Source organism: Oncorhynchus nerka, linkage group LG10, assembly GCF_034236695.1.
Source record: "Oncorhynchus nerka isolate Pitt River linkage group LG10, Oner_Uvic_2.0, whole genome shotgun sequence".
Taxonomy (NCBI): domain Eukaryota; kingdom Metazoa; phylum Chordata; class Actinopteri; order Salmoniformes; family Salmonidae; genus Oncorhynchus; species Oncorhynchus nerka.
Genome location: NC_088405.1, coordinates 95,455,866 through 95,478,554, shown reverse-complemented (window position 1 = coordinate 95,478,554; position 22,689 = coordinate 95,455,866). Strand labels below are relative to the sequence as shown.

General features: G+C 45.9%; 1 protein-coding gene across 6 annotated transcripts in view; it reads right to left on the bottom strand.

Annotated features, from left to right (window-relative positions):
* larp1 (La ribonucleoprotein 1, translational regulator) overlaps positions 1-22,689 on the bottom strand; it is a 62,895-nt gene that overhangs the window by 18,987 nt on the left and 21,219 nt on the right. For 3 of the 6 annotated variants that reach the window (XM_065023968.1, XM_065023970.1, XM_065023971.1), the window contains exons 2-11: positions 22,514-22,584; positions 20,484-20,549; positions 17,894-17,974; positions 13,215-13,365; positions 9,291-9,425; positions 5,680-5,835; positions 4,506-4,668; positions 3,224-3,368; positions 2,549-2,726; positions 192-388 (exon numbers count right to left, since the gene is read on the bottom strand). In XM_065023968.1, coding sequence (XP_064880040.1) covers positions 192-388; positions 2,549-2,726; positions 3,224-3,368; positions 4,506-4,668; positions 5,680-5,835; positions 9,291-9,425; positions 13,215-13,365; positions 17,894-17,974; positions 20,484-20,549; positions 22,514-22,584 — 1,343 coding nt within the window. The remainder of the gene's footprint in view (positions 1-191; positions 389-2,548; positions 2,727-3,223; positions 3,369-4,505; positions 4,669-5,679; positions 5,836-9,290; positions 9,426-13,214; positions 13,366-17,893; positions 17,975-20,483; positions 20,550-22,513; positions 22,585-22,689) is intronic. The other 3 variants (XM_065023969.1, XM_065023972.1, XM_065023973.1) reach the window with 3 other exon arrangements.

The window sequence follows — 22,689 nt, the reverse complement described above, 5'->3', positions numbered from 1 at the left end:
ATGGTGAGCAACATGTTTGGCTGAACAAATCACAATAAAATCAAGTGTTGAATCTCGCAACACACATAGAAGTGTGAGAATTGCAATACATATCATATTGGCACCCAAATATTGCGATAATATCATAGTGAGGTTTGAATCCCCCTTCCCGAACACGTTCCGTCCCTCTCCTCTCCTTCAGCTCCACTCACCTTGGGTCGGGCCGGGGAGGGCCTGGGCCTCTTTTTCACCTCGATCCAGGACTCAGAGTCCAGGTCGGGGAGACTCGCCGACAGGCCCTTGGACATGCTCTTCAGGTTGGACACGTCCTGCTCCACCTTGGGCTGCATGGAGGCCCTGGTTGAGCCCCTGGTGGGCGTGGAGGACCTGGGAGACCCTGGAGCAGATTCTGTCGATTAGATTGACTATAGGTGATCCCTAGTCTAGACAAGCCTACAGGATGTACCATGTGGACAGAGCGGTGATCATTAGACAAGCGGTGAGTGAGCTCACCAGATAAGCAACCCAATGGACTAAATCAGCTTTGCCTAATCAGCGTCTACTTGACACAGCAAGAGAGCCCTCGACTGAATCAGAATGAGTCCACCTCACAGTATCACACTGTATAGCCCCGTTCTTAAATTTGGCCCAAACTGAGCCAACATGGGAGGCTTTTAACCTTCACCAGGGTGTTGTGATGCTATAAGTGGATAGTGAGACACTAGCAAGTATACGGTGACTGTGGCTGGCTAGGCAGCTGAGTATAGCCATGTGCTTTATAGAGCAACTCTGTATGGCCAAGTGTACAACCGTCTGTTTTCATAGTGAAATAACACACACACACAGACTGTTAAAGTGGATGTGTGGCTGACTAGGTGGATCAATACACCTGTTTTGAGTAGCTAAATGGATAGCCACTGTCAGAACGGGTGGGTATCTGTTCTACAGCGGGCCACCGTCAGAACGGGTGGGTATCTGGGTCACCGTCAGAACGGGTGGGTATCTGGGTCACCGTCAGAACGGGTGGGTATCTGGGTCACCGTCAGAACGGGTGGGTATCTGGGTCACCGTCAGAACGGGTGGGTATCTGGGTCACCGTCAGAACGGGTGGGTATCTGTTCTACAGCGGGTCACCGTCAGAACGGTTGGGTATCTGGGTCACTGTCAGAACGGTTGGGTATCTGGGTCACTGTCAGAGCGGTTGGGTATCTGGGTCACTGTCAGAGCGGTTGGGTATCTGGGTCACTGTCAGAGCGGTTGGGTATCTGGGTCACTGTCAGAACGGGTGGGTATCTGGGTCACTGTCAGAACGGGTGGGTATCTGGGTCACTGTCAGAACGGGTGGGTATCTGGGTCACTGTCAGAACGGGTGGGTATCTGGGTCACTGTCAGAACGGGTGGGTATCTGGGTCACTGTCAGAACGGGTGGGTATCTGGGTCACTGTCAGAACGGGTGGGTATCTGGGTCACTGTCAGAACGGGTGGGTATCTGGGTCACTGTCAGAACGGGTGGGTATCTGGGTCACTGTCAGAACGGGTGGGTATCTGGGTCACTGTCAGAACGGGTGGGTATCTGGGTCACTGTCAGAACGGGTGGGTATCTGGGTCACTGTCAGAACGGGTGGGTATCTGGGTCACTGTCAGAACGGGTGGGTATCTGGGTCACTGTCAGAACGGGTGGGTATCTGGGTCACTGTCAGAACGGGTGGGTATCTGGGTCACTGTCAGAACGGGTGGGTATCTGGGTCACTGTCAGAACGGGTGGGTATCTGGGTCACTGTCAGAACGGGTGGGTATCTGGGTCACTGTCAGAACGGGTGGGTATCTGGGTCACTGTCAGAACGGGTGGGTATCTGGGTCACTGTCAGAACGGGTGGGTATCTGGGTCACTGTCAGAACGGGTGGGTATCTGGGTCACTGTCAGAACGGGTGGGTATCTGGGTCACTGTCAGAACGGGTGGGTATCTGGGTCACTGTCAGAACGGGTGGGTATCTGGGTCACTGTCAGAACGGGTGGGTATCTGGGTCACTGTCAGAACGGGTGGGTATCTGTTCTACAGCGGGTCACTGTCAGAACGGGTGGGTATCTGGGTCACTGTCAGAACGGGTGGGTATCTGGGTCACTATCAGAACGGGTGGGTATCTGGGTCACTATCAGAACGGGTGGGTATCTGGGTCACTATCAGAACGGGTGGGTATCTGTTCTACAGCGGGATACTATCAGAACGGGTGGGTATCTGGGTCACTGTCAGAACGGGTGGGTATCTGTTCTACAGCGGGTCACCGTCAGAACGGGTGGGTATCTGGGTCACTATCAGAACGGGTGGGTATCTGGGTCACTATCAGAACGGGTGGGTATCTGTTCTACAGCGGGTCACCGTCAGAACGGGTGGGTATCTGGGTCACTATCAGAACGGGTGGGTATCTGTTCTACAGCGGGATACTATCAGAACGGGTGGGTATCTGTTCTACAGCGGGTCACCGTCAGAACGGGTGGGTATCTGTTCTACAGCGGGTCACTGTCAGAACGGGTGGGTATCTGTTCTACAGCGGGTGTAGCTGCTTTTACCTGTCCGCTCAGCGGGCGTCTGCCGGGGCACGAACTCCGGGCAGTGGATGAGCTGGGTCAGGTCGACTTGGTTGTGGTCCGGTCCCATGGAAAGACCCGGTAGAGGCCACTTCTCGGGTTCCACCTTGCGGCGGATCTTCATTTCGATGATCTCCACCTCTTTGCTACCCTTTAAAGACTAAGGGGGTAGATTTAAGAGTGTTGAGGGTATGAAACACAATTAAATAGTATCTACTCATCTATCGTTATACGCGTGTGTGTGTGTATATGTATGTATGTATGTATGTATGTATATATATATATATATATATATTTGTTTTATTTTTTATTTTTATTTTACTAAAACCACACGAGGGCAGGATTGGACCCCCTTGCTGGCCAAATCAGGCACCCTGTCTGAATGTTTGGCATCCCTGATCTAGAATATTCTCAATGCCTGGCAAGTTGGAATACATTCCTGCATTACATTAAAAAAAAAATCTAAAAACTTAAGAGGGAAAGAAACTAATGCAGGAAGTGGTTTTGTTGTTGTTGATAAGTCAAAACTCGTTGAAAAAGCCTTGAATTATCTACAAATTCTAAAAATCTGATGAGTTCTGACGTTAGAGAGACGTATTTATTTCTAGAGCCATCCGCCACCTTGCTAGAAACAGCTAAGAAGGGGGACGTACGTACCTCTATGATGAGGTTGACGTCGGTGGTGAGGGCCTGCACCCTGTGGAAGCTAGCGACCAGGCCAAGAGACAGGAAGCCTTCCTGATCCATCTTCCTGCGCAGGAAGAAGTCCCGCTCCAGGTTGTCAAGGCTGAAGTAATACTCACTACGGAGAAAATAGAAGTCATCATAATCAGTCTTCCTAGAATCACAATGCCTTTATTGTGAAGACATGTTCAATAGAACAAAATCTGAAGATGTTTGTTTGTTTGTTGGAAAAGCCCCTGTCAGGGAGTACAATGATACGAGGTGGGGAAAGTGTTGAGACTAAATATTTGTTAAATATATGTTCTCAGCTTTGTTTTGGAGTGAAAATAAATGGAATTTCAACTACAATCCGTTGTATTGGAGATGGAATTTGATCATGGAAATTGTTGGCCTATGTATGTACACCTAAATTCAGATTCCATGTTATATTCTGGGGCCACCCATATGACTAAATGTGCACGCATGAATGCCAATCCTTTTGGTTGAAAGCGTCTGCTAAAAACAGCATAGGTTATTTACATGATTTAAACCCTGAAAAAGACAACAATGACCAAGGGCACTAGTTCTAAAGCGCGGTAACCAAGGGCACTAGTTCTAAAGCGCGGTAACCAAGGGCACTAGTTCTAAAGCGCGGTAACCAACGGCACTAGTTCTAAAGCGCGGTAACCAACGGCACTAGTTCTAAAGCGCGGTAACCAACGGCACTAGTTCTAAAGCGCGGTAACCAACGGCACTAGTTCTAAAGCGCGGTAACCAACGGCACTAGTTCTAATTGAGCGGTAACCAACGGCACTAGTTCTAATTGAGCGGTAACCAACGGCACTAGTTCTAAAGCGCACTAGTTCTAACCAACGGCACTAGTTCTAATTGAGCGGTAACCAACGGCACTAGTTCTAATTGAGCGGTAACCAACGGCACTAGTTCTAATTGTGCAGTAACCAACGGCACTAGTTCTAATTGTGCAGTAACCAACGGCACTAGTTCTAATTGTGCAGTAACCAACGGCACTAGTTCTAATTGTGCAGTAACCAACGGCACTAGTTCTAATTGTGCAGTAACCAACGGCACTAGTTCTAATTGTGCAGTAACCAACGGCACTAGTTCTAATTGTGCAGTAACCAACGGCACTAGTTCTAATTGTGCAGTAACCAACGGCACTAGTTCTAATTGTGCAGTAACCAACGGCACTAGTTCTAATTGTGCAGTAACCAACGGCACTAGTTCTAATTGTGCAGTAACCAACGGCAGTACTCACATCTGCCTCTTGATGTAGTCCTTGAGCAGGTCCTGGTCTACGGAGTACAGGTCGTTGCTGCTCATGTTGTCATAGTAGTAGGTCACTGGAGCGCCAAACTTCTGGCCGTAGGCGCCGTCCTTCCCGTCGTAGGCCTTGTAGCCGTAATGGTAGTCATAGTGACCTGGCAGGAGACACGGCAGAAGTCAACCATTGCTGGGCGGCTGTCACATACCTACTAAAAACAAACAAAGCTACGGAGGCAGTTCAGCAACAGCAGAGACATTCGCAGCACAGCTGTTGAGCCTAGGAAGGCGTGTGAATACACTCTAAAAATCGGAGCAAGCTGACAGAGCCAGAGAGTAAATATTCGTCTAAAGATCAGCAGAGAGAGAATTTAAATATGGCATCCTGTCAGGAAAACAATTCTAGATTGCTGAAACGGTGTGTTCCTGTGTGTGGGGGGGGTAAAACTCAAGACAGAGGCATCTCGGCCTAGTAAGGAGAAGAACAGGTTTTATAATGACAGTGGGTGGGTCTGCTCTACTCCCCTTGTTCCTCCCCCTCTCTCCTCAAATGAAAGGGGTGGGGGTGGGGGGGCAGTGTTTTCCTGTGGTGAAGCCAGAGGGGAGAGGCTGGTGGCTAGAACCAGCAGGACCAGGCACCCTGCCTCCACCCGTGGCACTGAGGGAATCACAGGACTCGCTGAGTACTATACCACACTCTGGTTGTTATGGGATTGTGTTGTTTTTACTGTATCCTTAGCGGGGCCAGATCAGGGATACATAGGACAAAGGCAAATCCATGAGCACAGACACAGAGAGAGAGAGAGACACAGAGAGAGAGAGAGACACAGAGAGAGAGACACAGAGAGAGAGAGAGACACAGAGAGAGAAAGAGAGAGAGAAAGAGAGAGAGAGAGAGAGAGAAAGAGAGAGAGAAAGAATTGTTCTACAGAGAGCCTTGGAACCACACAAATGAAAATAATTATGTATTTTAAGACTTCAGTACTAAAAACAGACACCTGAAATGGAGTTTTAAATCTTTGCTAGTGTAATGCTTTACTTTCTACACACGACTTCTCAATAAATATGCTATTAGGACATCGCTGTTCTTCAATCACTTAAAGACCGTGGCTCTCTCTCATCCAACTAGATAACGATACCATATCTGTTAATTTCCACGGAGAGCTTACCTCTGCTGCTGCCTCCTCTGCCTCGTCCCCGTCCCCTGCCCCTGCCACGGCCACGCCCCCGGAACCCGGCACGGAAGGGAGCACCCTCACTCTTCACACTGGACACCTCATCATGGTCCTCACGACATTCACGCTCGTACTTCCCGCTGTGCCAGTCTGAGAAATAAAAAAAGTTTTTTTTTTTTTTTTTAAAGAGTAAAACTTAAGTTTGTTTTAAAGTCTCCCTATATATTTATATTATTACAGTGCTATCAGTCTGTTGTTAGTACGCCTGCGCAGGAGTGTTACTGGAGATGGACCTGACCTGAGTGCTATGGCAACCTGAGTGCTATGGCAACCTGAGTGCTATGGCAACCTGAGTGCTATGGCAACCTGAGTGCTATGGCAACCGTGTACTGTGGAAATACGGTTTAGTAAAACGAACTGGAACCTAGTTGTTTCGTCATTTTAAGTTAACAAAACACACAAAAATAAATTCAAATGTCAAACGTTGACCACTTTATAAAAGACAAACCAAGCCTTGTTCCGGCAGAGTCAAATTGTTATAAAAAAAAAAAAAAATTTAAGTTAAAATATACATATTATATATTCATTTATATGAATTTACAAATCAAATGATTTTCTTTGCCATTATAGTAGTTGGGGTTTGGTTCAAACATGGTGAATCGAATCACGGGAATCAAAATGATCATTTGTGAATTGTGAACAGTTAAAAATAATAAATTGTTAGCTGTAGCATACCTTTTGGATTGTGTCGCTGCAAAACTTAATTTTGTGTAAATACTTTATTTGGACATTCAATTTATGGGACATTGTAACTCTAGATCCTAGTCCGCTTGAAGTTAACACTTCTGAGGTAAGATATAGGACTAAGATACAGGGCCCTATAAAATAAAGAATCAGAACGTGCAGTACAGAAACACCACAAGCAACACAATGGTCCCTTGCAAGGTACCAGATTAATTAAAGGGTACACTCTCATTATTGTGTACTTAATGTGGACTTTCACCTATTAATTTGGTGGTGGTGCACATTGGTGGTGCACATATAGCCTATAACCTGTTTTAGAGAAATGTAATCATCGAATATTGTACATCACTTTCATTGTGTGTTTATATGCCCCCTTTAGTTATCCTACGGTTGTGACTTGGAGAACACTAAGAATGGCCCATGTTATGAATTCTGTCTCTGTACATTTAAAAAAAGTGCTATACAAATAGTTATGGACTAACGTTACGTCCATCCTAGCTCTCTCATTAACGTCTTAATCGAAATGACAGATTGTCTCGTATCCGCTCATCGTCCCATTATTCCATAGTTTGTACATCTCAATTGTCAGCAGAAACTACATTTGTTTAAAACAAGTCCGCCATATCAACTATGTTAAAAAAAAAAAAATTAAAGGCAGTAAATGAGGCTGAATTAACTTTGTCGCTGCCAGACAAGGCTCCGCTGATAACCAGGTTTTTTCCCCCCCCAGAGGTAAGGATTCACTCCATGTTGCTGTAAAGAAACCTCTGCTGTTGGGACAGGTTTATGTAGGCCCTAACAGTTTGTGGACACCGTTGATTACCGTTATAGTGCAATTCATGTATTGTTTAGTGTTGTGTAGTGTAGTGGCTTTGCTGGCATGCACCCCAAATTTAGTATTTTCTTTGGCCCCAACAAGATTTATATGCCAACATCACCAGTGCACCTATCCATCCCCCTTTGGCCCAGTCAGATTTAATGCACTACAATGCCTTCAGAAAGTATTCACACCTCTTGACTTAAAATAATAATAATGTTTTTTTTAAACAGCAATCTACACAAAACACGAATGTCAACACGGAAGATCCTTTATCACGTGAAAAAAAGAAGATTAAAATAAAGATTAAATACAAATAAATAAAAACTATTTGGATTACATCAGTATCCAACCCCTAGAATTACCTTTGGCAACGATTACAGCTGTGAGTCTCTGTGAGTCTCTGTGTGTGTGTGGTGTATGTATGTAACCCCTAGAATTACCTTTGGCAACGATTACAGCTGTGAGTCTCTGTGTGTGTGTGTGTGTGTGTGTGTGTGTGTATGTATGTATGTATGTATGTATGTATGTAACCCCTAGAATTACCTTTGGCAACGATTACAGCTGTGAGTCTCTGTGAGTCTCTGTGTGTGTGTGTATGTATGTATGTATGTATGTATGTATGTGTGTGTGTATGTATGTATGTATGTAACCCCTAGAATTACCTTTGGCAACGATTACAGCTGTGAGTCTCTGTGTGTGTGTGTGTGTGTGTGTGTGTGTGTATGTATGTGTATGTATGTGTGTGTGTGTGTATGTGTGTATGTGTGTGTGTGTATGTGTGTATGTGTATGTGTATGTGTGTGTGTGTATGTATGTATGTGTGTGTGTGTGTGTGTGTGTGTGTGTGTGTGTGTGTATGTATGTATGTATGTATGTATGTATGTATGCATGCGCGTGTGTGTATGTATGTATGTGTGTATGTGTGTATGTATGTATATATGTATATATATTTAACCTTTATTTAACTGGGACCAGACCACAACCAGGTCAAGTTCTCTCCTATCACAGCCATTTTAAAGTCACCATTGGCCTCAGTGAAATCCCTGAACGGTTTCCTTTGGAATTCACTGCTCTACTGAGAGACCTTACAGATAATTGTATGAGTGGGGTACAGAGATGAGAGACCTTACAGATAATTGTATGAGTGGGGTACAGAGATGAGCTGGTCAATCAACAAAAATCACATGAACCACATACTGCACACGGAATGAGTCGATGCAACTTATTGTGTGACTTGTTAAGCACATTTGTACTCCTGAACTGATTTAGGCTCTCCATAACAAAGAGGTTAAAAACTTATGGACTAACATATCAGCTTTTCATTTGTAATTCATTTGTAAAAAAATAAATGTCTAAAAACACAATTCCACTTGGGGTACTGTGTGTAGATCAATGCCCCCCACAAAAAAAATCTCAATTTAATCTATATTAAATTCAGGCTGTAACAACAAAATGTAGAAAAAGTAAAGGAGTGTGAATATTTTCTGAAGGGAAGACTGACCTGGTCAATAGTAGTGCACTATATAGGGAATAGGGTGCTATAGTAGTGCACTATATAGGGAATAGGGTGCTATAGTAGTGCACTATATAGGGAATAGGGTGCTATAGTAGTGCACTATACAGGGAATAGGGTGCTATAGTAGTGCACTATATAGGGAATAGGGTGCTATAGTAGTGCACTATATAGGGAATAGGGTGCTATAGTAGTGCACTATATAGGGAATAGGGTGCTATAGTAGTGCACTATATAGGGAATAGGGTGCTATAGTAGTGCACTATATAGGGAATAGGGTGCTATAGTAGTGCACTATATAGGGAATAGGGTGCTATAGTAGTGCACTATATAGGGAATAGGGTGCTATAGTAGTGCACTATATAGGGAATAGGGTGCTATAGTAGTGCACTATATAGGGAATAGGGTGCTATAGTAGTGCACTATATAGGGAATAGGGTTCTATAGTAGTGCACTATATAAGGAGCCATATGCTACCCAACCAGGCTGACATAAGGGGTCAGGCTGGCGCTGGGTGTTGTCAGTCACCTCGGAGGTCGTTCCTGTTGTTGGGGGGCATCCTGGGAACCTCGTTCTGGCGGGTGTTGTTCCTGGATGCAGAGCGCTCTCTGGGCCCCTCGGACTTCACCTCCATCATCAGCGGCACCCACTTGTGCTTGTTCCCTACACACACACACACACACACGTTAGAGCGGCACCTGTCTGTCACATTTACACAATACCAATAGTGTTGATTAGTGTCAGACCAAGCGTGAGATGCAGGCAGACCGGGATAGTAGGAAACTAGTTGATGTTGCGGGGGACGACAGAGCAGCACTGAACAAGCGCGATGTGAGACTTCTCCCAGTGGGCCTATTAGGTTTCACCTCTGGAACTCTAAACCCTATTGAGAAATCTGATAAAAACACTGACAATTAAAACAAATACCTCACGTTTTACTCTGTCTTCTGCGCAAACTAATCCATTTTGTAATGCTGGAACAAACCTAATACGTTTTGTAATGCTGGAACCCCCCCCCACACAAACTAATCCATTTTGTAATGCTGGAACAGTGCCCCCCACACAAACTAATCCATTTTGTAATGCTGGAACAGTGCCCCCCCCCACACAAACTAATCCATTTTGTAATGCTGGAACAGTGCCCCCCCCCACACAAACTAATACGTTTTGTAATGCTGGAACAGTGCCCCCCCCACACAAACTAATCCGTTTTGTAATGCTGGAACAGTGCCCCCACACAAACTAATCCATTTTGTAATGCTGGAACAGTGCCCCCAAACAAACGAATCTGTTTTGTAATGCTGGAACAGTGCCCCCCACACAAACTAATACGTTTTGTAATGCTGGAACAGTGCCCCCCACACAAACTAATCCGTTTTGTAATGCTGGAACAGTGCCCCCACACAAACTAATCCATTTTGTAATGCTGGAACAGTGCCCCCACAAACTAATCCATTTTGTAATGCTGGAACAGTGCCCCCCACACAAACTAATTACATTTACATTTAAGTCATTTAATGCTGGAACAGTGCCCCCCACACAAACTAATCCATTTTGTAATGCTGGAACAGTGCCCCCCCCACACAAACTAATACGTTTTGTAATGCTGGAACAGTGCCCCCCACACAAACTAATACGTTTTGTAATGCTGGAACAGTGCCCCCCACACAAACTAATACGTTTTGTAATGCTGGAACAGTGCCCCCCACACAAACTAATACGTTTTGTAATGCTGGAACAGTGCCCCCCACACAAACTAATACGTTTTGTAATGCTGGAACAGTGCCCCCCACACAAACTAATCCATTTTGTAATGCTGGAACAGTGCCCCCCCACACAAACTAATACGTTTTGTAATGCTGGAACAGTGCCCCCCACACAAACTAATACGTTTTGTAATGCTGGAACAGTGCCCCCCCCACACAAACTAATACGTTTTGTAATGCTGGAACAGTGCCCCCCACACAAACTAATACGTTTTGTAATGCTGGAACAGTGCCCCCCACACAAACTAATACGTTTTGTAATGCTGGAACAGTGCCCCCCCCCACACAAACTAATACGTTTTGTAATGCTGGAACAGTGCCCCCCCACAAACTAATTACGTTTTGTAATTTAAGTCCCCCCCATTTTTTGTAATGCTGGAACAGTGCCCCCCAAACAAACTAATACGTTTTGTAATGCTGGAACAGTGCCCCCCCACACAAACTAATACGTTTTGTAATGCTGGAACAGTTGTTTTTTTTTTAATTTTTATTTAACCTTTATTTAACCAGGCAAGTCAGTTAAGAACAAATTCTTATTTTCAATGACGGCCTAGGAACAGTGGGTTAACTGCCTTGTTCAGGGGCAGAATGACAGATTTGTACCTTGTCAGCTCGGGCGTTTGAACTCGCAACCTTCCGGTTACTAGTCCAACGCTCTGACCACTAGGCTACCCTGCCGCCCCAGCCAGGGGTGTAGTTCCCTCGCTGGCCAGTAGGCGGTGTCAGTGCTCTGTTAGTAGAGTGTGCTCGAGGGCACGTTGAACTGGGGCGATTCTCACCTACACCGTCAGCAGATAGGCACAGGGCCACGTCACTCTTGACAGTGCACTCTGGGAGAGTTAAGAGTGACGTGGCCCTGTCTGCCGAATGGGGTAGGTGAGAGAATAACAGATCATATTTATTTCTCCAAATACATGTGCTTGCAGAGTTAGAGACAATATACAAAAAAAAGTACAATATATATATCCACATATAGTATGTACACTATGAACACTGAAGCTATAAACACTACAGACTGCACTATAAATTACATTACAACTATGTGTAGAGATTAGGGTTGTGATGCTCATTTAGGAATTTTGGGTGACATTTTTTGGTCAGCCAAATGACTAGTCACAGGAATAACCATATATCTCCCGCGTGTGAAGAAGCGGGATGGTTGCAGGTCCTGGGCTGGCGTGGTTACACGTGGTCCGTGGTTGTGAGGCCGGTTGGACGTACTGCCAAAATCTCTAAAACGACATTGGAGGGGTCTTATGGAAGAGAAAATTAACATTTAATTCTCTGACAACAGCTCTGGTGGACATTCCTGTAGTCAGCATGCCAATTCCACGCTCCCTCAAAACACGAGACATCTGTGGCGTTGTGTTGTGTGACAAAACTGCATATTTTAGAGCGGCCTTTTATTGTCCCCAGCACAAGGTGCACCTGTGTAATGACCATGCTGTTTAATTAGCTTCTTGATATGCCACACCTGTCAGGTGGATGGATTATCTTGGCAAGAAAGAACTGTTCACTAACAGGAATGTAAACAAATCGGTGCACAATTTGAGATTTTTAATTTATTTTTTGTGCGTTTGGAACAATTCTGGGTAATTTTATTTCAGCTCGTTAAAACCCAAACACTTTACACGTTGCATTTATATAAACGGGAGGAATGGATAAAGGGAGGGAGATCGCGAGAGACAAAAAGAGCATTGCAGAGGCCGAAAGAGGAACACACACACACACACACAGACGAGAGTCCAGTCAGTGGCAGAGGTCTAAGGCAGTGCTGAGTGGAGTTGTAGGATGAAAGTGCAGGGTGCAAAGTCCAAGTAGGAAGATAAACGTGGACCAGGTGGGCGGTTGGTGATGGCCACAGCGCGGGGGGAGGGGGGGGGTGACAGGAGGTTTTGGTTGCGATTGACCTGAACCGTTTGCCCGAGGGGACACTTTTGAAGACAGGGTGCTCAGGGGTGTAAAAGGAAGGGAGGAATAAGAGCATTGCAGGGCCAGAAAGAGGCAAGTCTCTCCCTCTAGTCAGTCAGGAAAAACCTCATTCCAAAGGTCAGAAAACACTCGCTGGCTGGCAGACTGGTGGAATTTCAACCCTTAGTTCCTGCCAAAACATCTCCCTGCCTGCATCGCCTCCGACTCAGTGAGGGTTAGACTCGGAGTAGTAGTCACTACAAAGCCAGACTGGGACCTGCACCATCTCCCTGCCTGCATCGCCTCCGACTCCGTGAGGGTTAGACTCAGAGTAGTAGTCACTACAAAGCCAGACTGGGGCCTGCACCATGCAAAACATTTAGTAAACACGACTCATTTTCCTCAAGTGGTAATGGATATTCCTACATTGTTTAGGCCTACAGCATGAGTGTCAATTAACATATACCGACAGCTTTTCCGAATACTGTTAATGAAGTCACAACATCTTTGATGTTAACACAATGACTGGCTATTTGCTATAGTTTGTGTGTTCAGACAAACCCTTGTTCTGTGTAAAAGCCCTAAGGTCGGATGTCCTACCGCACAGGGTTCTGTTTCCCTGTAAAAACTTATTTAAAAAAAGGGGGATTCCACCACTTTTTAACCTCATATTCACCTCACCACCTCCATGTGAAAATGCACTTTTCATACACTCTGTAGTTTAGTTTAAAAAATATATTTTTTAAAGAGGTCAATACTGAGTAAAGTCGCTCACCTTTTTTCTTCTGTCCATTCTTCTGAGAGTCGTCGTCTCCGTTCTTCTCCTCTCCAGAGTCGTCCGACTTGGCCTTCTGGTTCTCCTTGCTTTCTTCGTTGGTGTCACGTTTCTCTTTCCACTCTTTCTTAACCACGGGCTTCTTGGGGGCCTGGGGAGTAGGTTAACACAAGGTACAATATTTCCAGCAGGTTTTTTATTTATTCCTCTTCCAACAACCAGGTTTAGGAGCATCACTTAGTGTGCATTCCTAACGGCACCTTGTTCTCGATTTGGTCCCTGGTCAAAAGTAACGTAATAAATAGGAAATAAGGAGCCGTTTGAGACTAACATTTACAGGTTACAGGTCACCTACAGTACACCGAGGAGAAACCACACGAAACCATTCATTCCAATGATTTACAGTGGAAAAAAAACAACACTACATGAGAATATTTGTCAACAAATATTACATTTTGACATTAGCGTTTCCTCTAGGAGTAGCGGTGTCTGTGTGTGTGTGGAGGGGGGGTCGCCGTCCGCTGCTATAAAGCCCATTTCCTGCAATTCTACACATTTTGCCTCACGCCGTGTTCTATTGCCATCTGAGCGACTCAACCTTATAACAGAATCAACAGGGGCCCGAATGCCCCGGACATTTTAGATTCTGACTGTCACGTTTAAAAAAAAAATATATATATTTTGATGATTGTTCGTTCTCAAAGATGATCTCAGAGGAGAGAGAAAAAAATAAAAAAGATTGCTCCAATATATTTTTTTTTATTACACACTTTAAAATATGGTTTTAGTCGTTTTATGTTTCACCATTTTGAAAATGTATTGGCGGCAACAATTTAAAACGGTAGCAGTGCGCCATTGCTGCTAGATGCATATAGGGGAAACACTGCATTATAAATCAAGTTGGTCGCAGCATGTGAAAAACAGTTTGGAAATCTGTTGCAGCTCAAGTTGACGACAAAGCCCATAATGCAATGCTCACTCTCTGGGCTGGCTAGTTAGCTACACTACATGACCAGGTAATGGTTGGTCCCCCCCTTCGCTGCTAGAACAGCCTTCTGGGAAGGCTTTTCCACTATATGTTGGATCATTGCTGCTAGAACAGCCTTCTGGGATGGGAAGGCTTTTCCACTAGATGTTGGATCATTGCTGCTAGAACAGCCTTCTGGGAAGGCTTTCCACTAGATGTTGAAACATTGCTGCTATAACAGCCTCCACTCTTCTGGGAAGGCTTTCCACTAGATGTTGGATCATTGCTGCTATAACAGCCTCCACTCTTCTGGGAAGGCTTTCCACTAGATGTTGGAACATTGCTGCTATAACAGCATCCACTCTTCTGGGAAGGCTTTCCACTAGATGTAGGAACATTGCTGCTATAACAGCCTCCACTCTTCTGGGAAGGCTTTCCACTAGATGTTGGATCATTGCTGCGGGGGCTTGCTTCCATTCAGCCACGAGATTATTAGTGAGGTCGGGCACTGATGTTGAGCGGTCAGACCTGGCTCGCAGTCGGCGTTCCAATTCATTCCAAAGGTGTTCAATGGGGTTGAGGTCGGGGCTCTGTGCAGGCCAGTCGAGTTCTTCCACACCGATCTCAACAAACCATTACTCTATGGACCTCGCTTTGTGCACAGGGGCTTTGTCATGCTGAAACAGGAAAGGTCCTTCCCCAAACTGTTTCCACAATGTTAGAAGCACAGAATCATCTAGAATGTCATTGTATGCTGTAGCGTTAAGATTTCCCTTCACTGGAACTAAGGGCCCTAGTCTGAACCATGAAAAACAGCCCCAGACCATTATTCCTTCTCCACCAAACTTTACAGTTGCCACTGTGCATTGGGGTAGGTAGTGTTCTCCTGGAATCTGTCTACCACTTCGCGGCTGAGCCGTTGTTGCTCCTAGACGTTTCCACTTCACAATAACAGCCCTTACAGTTGACCGGTGCAGCTCTAGCAGGGCAGAAATTTGACGAACTGACATGTTGGAAAAGTGACATCCTATGACAGTGCCACGTTGAAAGTCACCGAGCTCTTCAGTAAGGCCATTCTACTGCCACTGTTTGTCTATGGAGATTGCATGGATATTTGCTCAATTTTATATACCCGTCAGCAATGGTGTGGCTGAAGTAGGCGTATCTACTAATTGGAAGGGATGTCCGTATCCTTCTGTATATAGTGTGTAGCTAGCTAGCTAGCTAGCTAGCTGCTACACACAATACAAAAGTCAATATCAGCATGAGAAGTAGCCAGCTAGCTGTAAAATCGCCTATATACGAACTGCACTATCAATTTAGGAGTCCACAATCTCACCATGTTGAACCTGCAGACCATGTGCTTCGCAGTGGAGTCTGCCGTTTGTGACACACACACACACGTGATTCTCTCCCCTCCCCTGTGAGAGAGCACCATTGAGCTGGATAGCACGGGATAGGGAAGGAAAATAATCGCATTGCATGATGGGGATCTAAATGATTTAAAAAATATTAGCATGACAATCGGTCTCCAATTGGATGGAAACGTAGCTAACATGGGAGAAGTTGTGATTCACCCCGTGTGTGGTACTCTTAAAAAGTACAACACGGGGAAAAGAAACCAACAAAGAAATACAGTTGTATTCTAAATGACTTAAATGTAAATGTATTCCTTCTTGTTCTGGGACACAACCTGTCCTGGGGGTTAAGATCAGTGAGTAGGGCTGGGCGATATTCCGATCGGGTCAGCCGTCGTCGATGGTTATGTGATGTGACAGACTATGGTTTAGCTTATTTGAACATTAAGTTTAAAAAAAAAACAGAGTCTGGTAGGACAGAACACATTCAAACCGCGTCTCATTTTCAAGCAAATTTAAGTCAAGATTGAGACTGGGCCACACTCAGGGAACCGTAAGCCATTCTGGTGCGTCTTCTGTATAAAAATGGCTAAATTGTCCAGCTGAAAAATTAACCTAACCTCGGGGTTTAGGCATTCAGAAGACTGAGGTGGATTATCCTGAATGGTCACTTCTGTTTTATTTAATACATTATTAGATTTAATTTATGCAACATGCTCATTATAATGTTGAAGAAATACGTTCCTAGCGTGTGAGGAACATGTTTTGCTAGCCAGCAAGCTAATATTTATTTTAAAAAATATTTGTTTGGCTACAGTTATGGGAACCTGTTTGCAATCCCTTTAGCGTTGCCAGCTAGCTCGCTAGCTACAGAGGTAGTTTGCTACTGCCGTCAAGTTGTGTCATCATATTTAGCCTAATCCACCATTTGCAGTATGCATACTGGGCATTTGAATATAGTGCCTGGGAAAAGGGGGAATCCACTATGTGGATATGACAGACACATTTAAACCTAAAGTTTAGACAGACGCGTGTTCGGAATTCCAAGATCAGAAATCCCATGATCAGAATCGAAAAAACCGCATTAAACTGCCAAGTCTTAACATGGCCAGAAAGCTGCCGAGAGACAGTTGTAGATCCTGTGTTTATTCGCCTCATGCAAGTGTGTCCATTTGAGACGTGAGTCAAATTAAAATGAAAGTTTAGTTCACTTGGTATGTTTGAGCTCACCTCGCTAAGTTAAATAACTTCTATCAGGGGGCACTTTGCATAGGAAGACCATGCAAAGCATTCAGTTTGAAGGGTTCGTTTGGCAAGACGAGGTGCCTAGTCATTTCTCACACTTGTACTACACGCATTTCAAAATGTCTGTTGTTTTTTTCCCCCTTCTTCTCCCTCTCCCTTTTTTCCCTCCTGTCGCAAAAAAATGCAAGTAATCCACACAACAACAAAAACAAAACAAGTCAGATAGTGAGCAGAGACACCCCTAACAACACACTGGAATAGGCATGTCCATTCAAATGTGTTAGATAACTCACTTGCTATACAAACCTTTGTTAATCACATTCAAATAGAAGAACTGTACACTTTCCTGTATTTGAACAGGAACCAGAATAGCTGTCAACATTACTAAGTGAATGAATGAGCAAACTAACGGAAAACCAATAGCCTAAATGGGAAGTTAACGTCCACTGAGCACTCTGAAAAACTAATATAATGCTAATTTTCTTGTGTGGCCACAGCAAACCTGATACCAATTTCTGAAGAAATACTGATTCCTTCTGTGCGATTGGAAGTTAAATCGAAACCACTCGTCAAGCTTTCCAATGGCTATGTTCACCCTACCAGCAGGCCATTCCACCATCATACTCCGTCTGGACATGCACAAACTGCTGGTTGCACAGACCCACATGACGTTTACGGTTGGACCTAAACCATTCTCATGCTGGGTCTCCATAGTTCTGTTCAACCCAGGAGTTTAAAAAAATCAGGGTCCATGCAACCATCTCGTCAATTATTATTATAATAAACTCCCCAGCAAGCTTTTTGATTGGTTAACGTCCCCCCACTAACTCCCCAGCAAGCTTTTTGATTGGTTAACATCCCCCCACTAACTCCCCAGCAAGCTTTTTGATTGGTTAACGTCCCCCCCACTAACTCCCCAGCAAGCTTTTTGATTGGTTAACGTCCCCCCCACTAACTCCCCAGCAAGCTTTTTGATTGGTTAACGCCCCCCACACTATACTCCTACGGAGTGTCCTTTTGGTTCAGGTCATTCAGGTTCTACGGAAGCCAGGAGGCCGTGGAGGCTCCTAGACCAGGCTGCTTCAGGTCCATGTGAAGGGTGAACTTACTGGGGATCTCCGTGGGGAGCTCACCTCTCTGACCTGCCTGACAGGCATGGGGCATGACACAATCCCAGTCACAACTTCAATCTGAGCACAGGGGGGACAGAAGGGAAGGTATTTTAGGATAAGGGCGCAATCCCAATTACAGGATTGCGGCCTGGATGAAAAAAATTATATATTTAAAAAAAAAAAGCCATTTCAACAACACACACACACACAGAGACAATGATAGATGATGATGGTGTATAGGTGGTGTGTGTTGCAATGCCATGTAGCTGAAGTGTGTATTGAAAATTGTATGGAATTCATCATTGTTTTGAGACTCCTTATGACATGTCATCGAAAACTAACAGAGCAAGAATGCCGATTCATTCTATAGAATCTGTTGACCTTATATGGGCAGAATTCTACAGAAAACATTCTCATTTTACAGGCATGATTCTAAAGACTCCACAGAATGAGAATAAAGGTTTGGTGTCTGGGGAGGGTTGTGATAGTTGAGGTGTGGTATTCTACATTCAGGCCCTCCACCCAACACAAACCTAACCACTGAGTACACAACCTTTAAGTGTTAACCTCAATTCCAACAAATTCTAGAAAAGAAAATAACTGAACAATTCTCAATTCTCTCTCAAATTGTGGGCAGTGAAGTTGTCTTGTCAAAAAGATACAATGGCCCTTGGGGACATAGCTTTAGTTTCATTGCAGTACTGAACCAAAACCTTCACAGACTTTCTGGGAAAAACAGCCAACCTATTTTAAAAAGCACAAAAAATATCAAATTCTGATACCTAATTTTTCAAGTAACTGACTGACGTTTGGAAAAGTTTGGTCGCCGACAACCCCCCCAGAATAGCAGCAGAGGTCCGTGGGTTATTGTGGGGATCCCTAAAAGGACATCCCATCTATAGGGACCCGTCCAGGCCTGGTTATTCCTAGCCCTGCTCTGACCTACATCTCCTCAGGCCTGCGCTAGCCTGGCAGAACGTACGCAGCAGCCGCTCCTTGCCTCACACCCCCCCATCCCACCTGTCTAAAAAAGGGGTTTATACTTCGGTCACTCTGCCAGTGAGGAACTATCTCCCCGATCCCAGTTGTCAGAAATAGCCTGCAGGGGTATGCTACTGTAAGAGGTCACAAATGAGTTGCATCCTCCGTCCGTGGTACCCAGCACCTGAGGGAAATGAAGGTTGGATCATATGAATGCCTCAGCTGACTGCACTGCTACGGCTCAGAGTCCCTCTACCAGTCTCAGATGTGTATTTAAGCCTGCAGTGCTGAGTCTTGGAGTTCATGTTTGCCCTCAAGTCGATCTCTCGGGGTGGGGGTCCTACACCTCTCGGGAAGGGGTGGGGGTGGTGGTCCTACACCTCTCGGGGTGGTGGTCCTACACCTCTCGGGAAGGGGGTGGGGGTCCTACACCTCTCGGGAAGGGGGTGGGGGTCCTACACCTCTCGGGAAGGGGGTGGGGTCCTACACCTCTCGGGAAGGGGGTGGGGGTCCTACAGGGGGGGGGGATATTTTTCTGGGAAGGGGAAAGAGGGGCATTTTTCTAACTGCAGGGCCATAGTCAAGTGTGCTCTCAAAATAGACTATTTTCTTACACTATGTAGAGAATAGGTTGCCATTTAGGACAACCCAATCATGAACAGCCTCAAGTAGTCCCACTGTGTAGCCACCTAAGAGACAAAAGAGCCAGTCGAGTCACTTGTCTGAAAGCGTTCTACAATTACCCCCCCCACCACAAAACACCCACAGCAGCATCATAATCTGAGGGGGGAATAGAGAGCCAACTTTATTTATGTCTCATCCTCCTAGTGACTCTTCTCCTCTCCTGTGTTGTTCCTCAAAATCTGCATCTCCGCCTAGCCTGCACACTGTTGTTTCCCCACCAATGAGGAGTAAGAGCACATCTCCTGCTCTACGAGGTATTATTCATTGATAAGTCAAGGTGATTGGTTGAGGCCGTCTGTCTGTAGAGAGAGGTCCTGTAACCTTCTGAATAAACAAGAGCTGCGTGTTCTCTAGTCTCCAAAACCCGACCCTGGGCAACAGCAGTAACTAGGATCTAGTTTCAATGACGGACTCTTTCGTCAACTTGGGATAAGAAAAATATATATATTCTGGGGGTTGGGGTTTCTCTTCAGACAGACAACTCTCTCAAACAAATAACGAGGCAGACATGCCAGAAAGTTGCGATTTCAAAACCCAAGTTTGCAGGAAAAATCTGGAGATTAAGTGAAGGTCGTTGATGCCAACTAGCCACCTGTGAAATACACTCTATTAAAACAGAAACTCCTTGATCTCCATCTTGCTAGCTACTATTTAATTCAAGCGGATAAAGGTGGTGAAGTAGTTCCTCTATGCCAAGCTTACCTTCTGTTACGTACAGATGTTTTAAGAAACTTCTTTTTAATTTGTTTTATTGTGGGAGGAAAACCTGATATCTAAGAGAGAGGCTGTGTGTTCACTACTACTGCAAACAGTACTGTACCCTACTTAACTGGTCACTGGTGTGTGTGTGTGTGTGTGTGTGTGTGTGTGTGTGTGTGTGTGTGTGTGTGTGTATGAGCAGATCTCCGGGGCGCTGAATTACCTGCGTCTCTTTAGTTGCGATCTCCCCTGGTGTTGGCCAGTTCATAGCATCTCCAAAATCCCCAACCTAAAAATAAATAAATAGAATAAAAAACATCAAGGAATGTAACACTGTTTAGAGAGTTTGTCCCGAATGGGAACCGAACCCCTATATAGTGCACTACTATAGCACCCTATTCCCTATATAGTGCAATACTATAGCACCCTATTCCCTATATAGTGCACTACTATAGCACCCTATTCCCTATATAGTGCAATACTATAGCACCCTATTCCCTATATAGTGCAATACTTTTGACCAAGCCCCATAGGGACAGAGAGAAAAAGACCGATGGAGCCCCAATAGGGACACAGAGAGCGAGAGAAAGACCAAGGGGGCCCCATAGGGACAGAGAGAGAGAGAAAGACCAAGGGGGCCCCATAGGGACAGAGAGAGAGAGAAAGACCAAGGGGGCCCCATAGGGACAGAGAGAGAGAGAAAGACCAAGGGGGCCCCATAGGGACAGAGAGAGAAAGAGGGGGCCCCATAGGGACAGAGAGAGAAAGACCGAGGGGGCCCCATGGGGACAGACAGAGAGAGAGAGGACAGGGGGCCCCATAGGGACAGAGAGAGAGAGAGAAAGACCGATGGGGCCCCATAGGGACAGAGAGAGAGAGAGAAAGACCGAGGAGGCCCCATAGGGACAGAGAGAGAGAGAGAGAGAAAGACTGAGGGGGCCCCATAGGGACAGAGAGAGAGAAAGAAAGACTGAGGGGGCCCCATAGGGACAGAGAGAGAGAGAGAGAAAGACTGAGGGGGCCCCATAGGGACAGAGAGAGAGAGAGAGAGAGAGAGAAAGGGCCCCATAGGGACAGAGAGAAAGACCGAGGGGGCCCCATAGGGACAGACAGAGAGAGAGAGAGAGAGAGAGAGAAGGGCCCCATAGGGACAGAGAGAAAGACTGAGGGGGCCCCATAGGGACAGAGAGAGAGAGAGAAAGACTGAGGGGGCCCCATAGGGACAGAGAGAGAGCGAGAAAGACTGAGGGGGCCCCATAGGGACAGAGAGAGAGAGAGAAAGACTGAGGGGGCCCCATAGGGACAGAGAGAGAGAGAGAGAAAGACTGAGGGGGCCCCATAGGGACAGAGAGAGAGAGAGAAAAGACTGAGGGGGCCCCATAGGGACAGAGAGAGAGAGAGAAAGACTGAGGGGGCCCCATAGGGACAGAGAGAGAGAGAGAAAGACTGAGGGGGCCCCATAGGGACAGAGAGAGAGAGAAAAGACTGAGGGGGCCCCATAGGGACAGAGAGAGAGAGAGAAGGACTGAGGGGGCCCCATAGGGACAGAGAGAGAGAGAGAAAGAGGGGGCCCCATAGGGACAGAGAGAGAGAGAGAGACTGAGGGGGCCCCATAGGGACAGAGAGAGAGAGACTGAGGGGGCCCCATAGGGACAGAGAGAGAGAGACTGAGGGGGCCCCATAGGGACAGAGAGAGAGAGAGAGAGAGAGAGAGAGAAAGACCGAGGGGGCCCCATAGGGACAGAGAGAGAGAGAGAGAGAGAGAGAGAGAGAAAGACCGAGGGGGCCCCATAGGGACAGAGAGAGAGAGAGAAAGACTGAGGGGGCCCCAGAGGGACAGAGAGAGAGAGAGAGAGAGAGAGAAAAAGACTGAGGGGGCCCCATAGGGACAGAGAGAGAGAGAGAAAGACCGAGGGGGCCCCATAGGGACAGAGAGAGAGAGAGAAAGACCGAGGGGGCCCCATAGGGACAGAGAGAGAGAGAGAGAAAGACCGAGGGGGCCCCATAGGGACAGAGAGAGAGAGAAAGGCCAACATGACTTTATGCTGATCATATTAAAGCTCCACAACATCAATCAACAGGGTCCAGAATAGGTCCTATTGTACAACAAAGGGAGAGAAAAAAAACATCCAAAACGGTGTGAATGAAGCACTTTAGAGGGTTTCTAATAATTTGCATACCAGGAAGGAAGCATGGCCCGTTTCTAAATACACACACAGGCAATGGATTGGCCAGCAGTAGGTGGATTGTTACCTTTCCTCCTCTCCGAGGCCGGGGATTTGGGGCCTTCACCACCTTGGCCGGGCCTGTTGTGGGCGGCAGCTCTGTAGAAACAACAAAAAGATGGTGGACATCACAACCAAGGTCTGCCTTGTACAGCCATCAATAAAGATTTCTACTTAACCTCTTGGTTGCGTCCCAAACAGCAC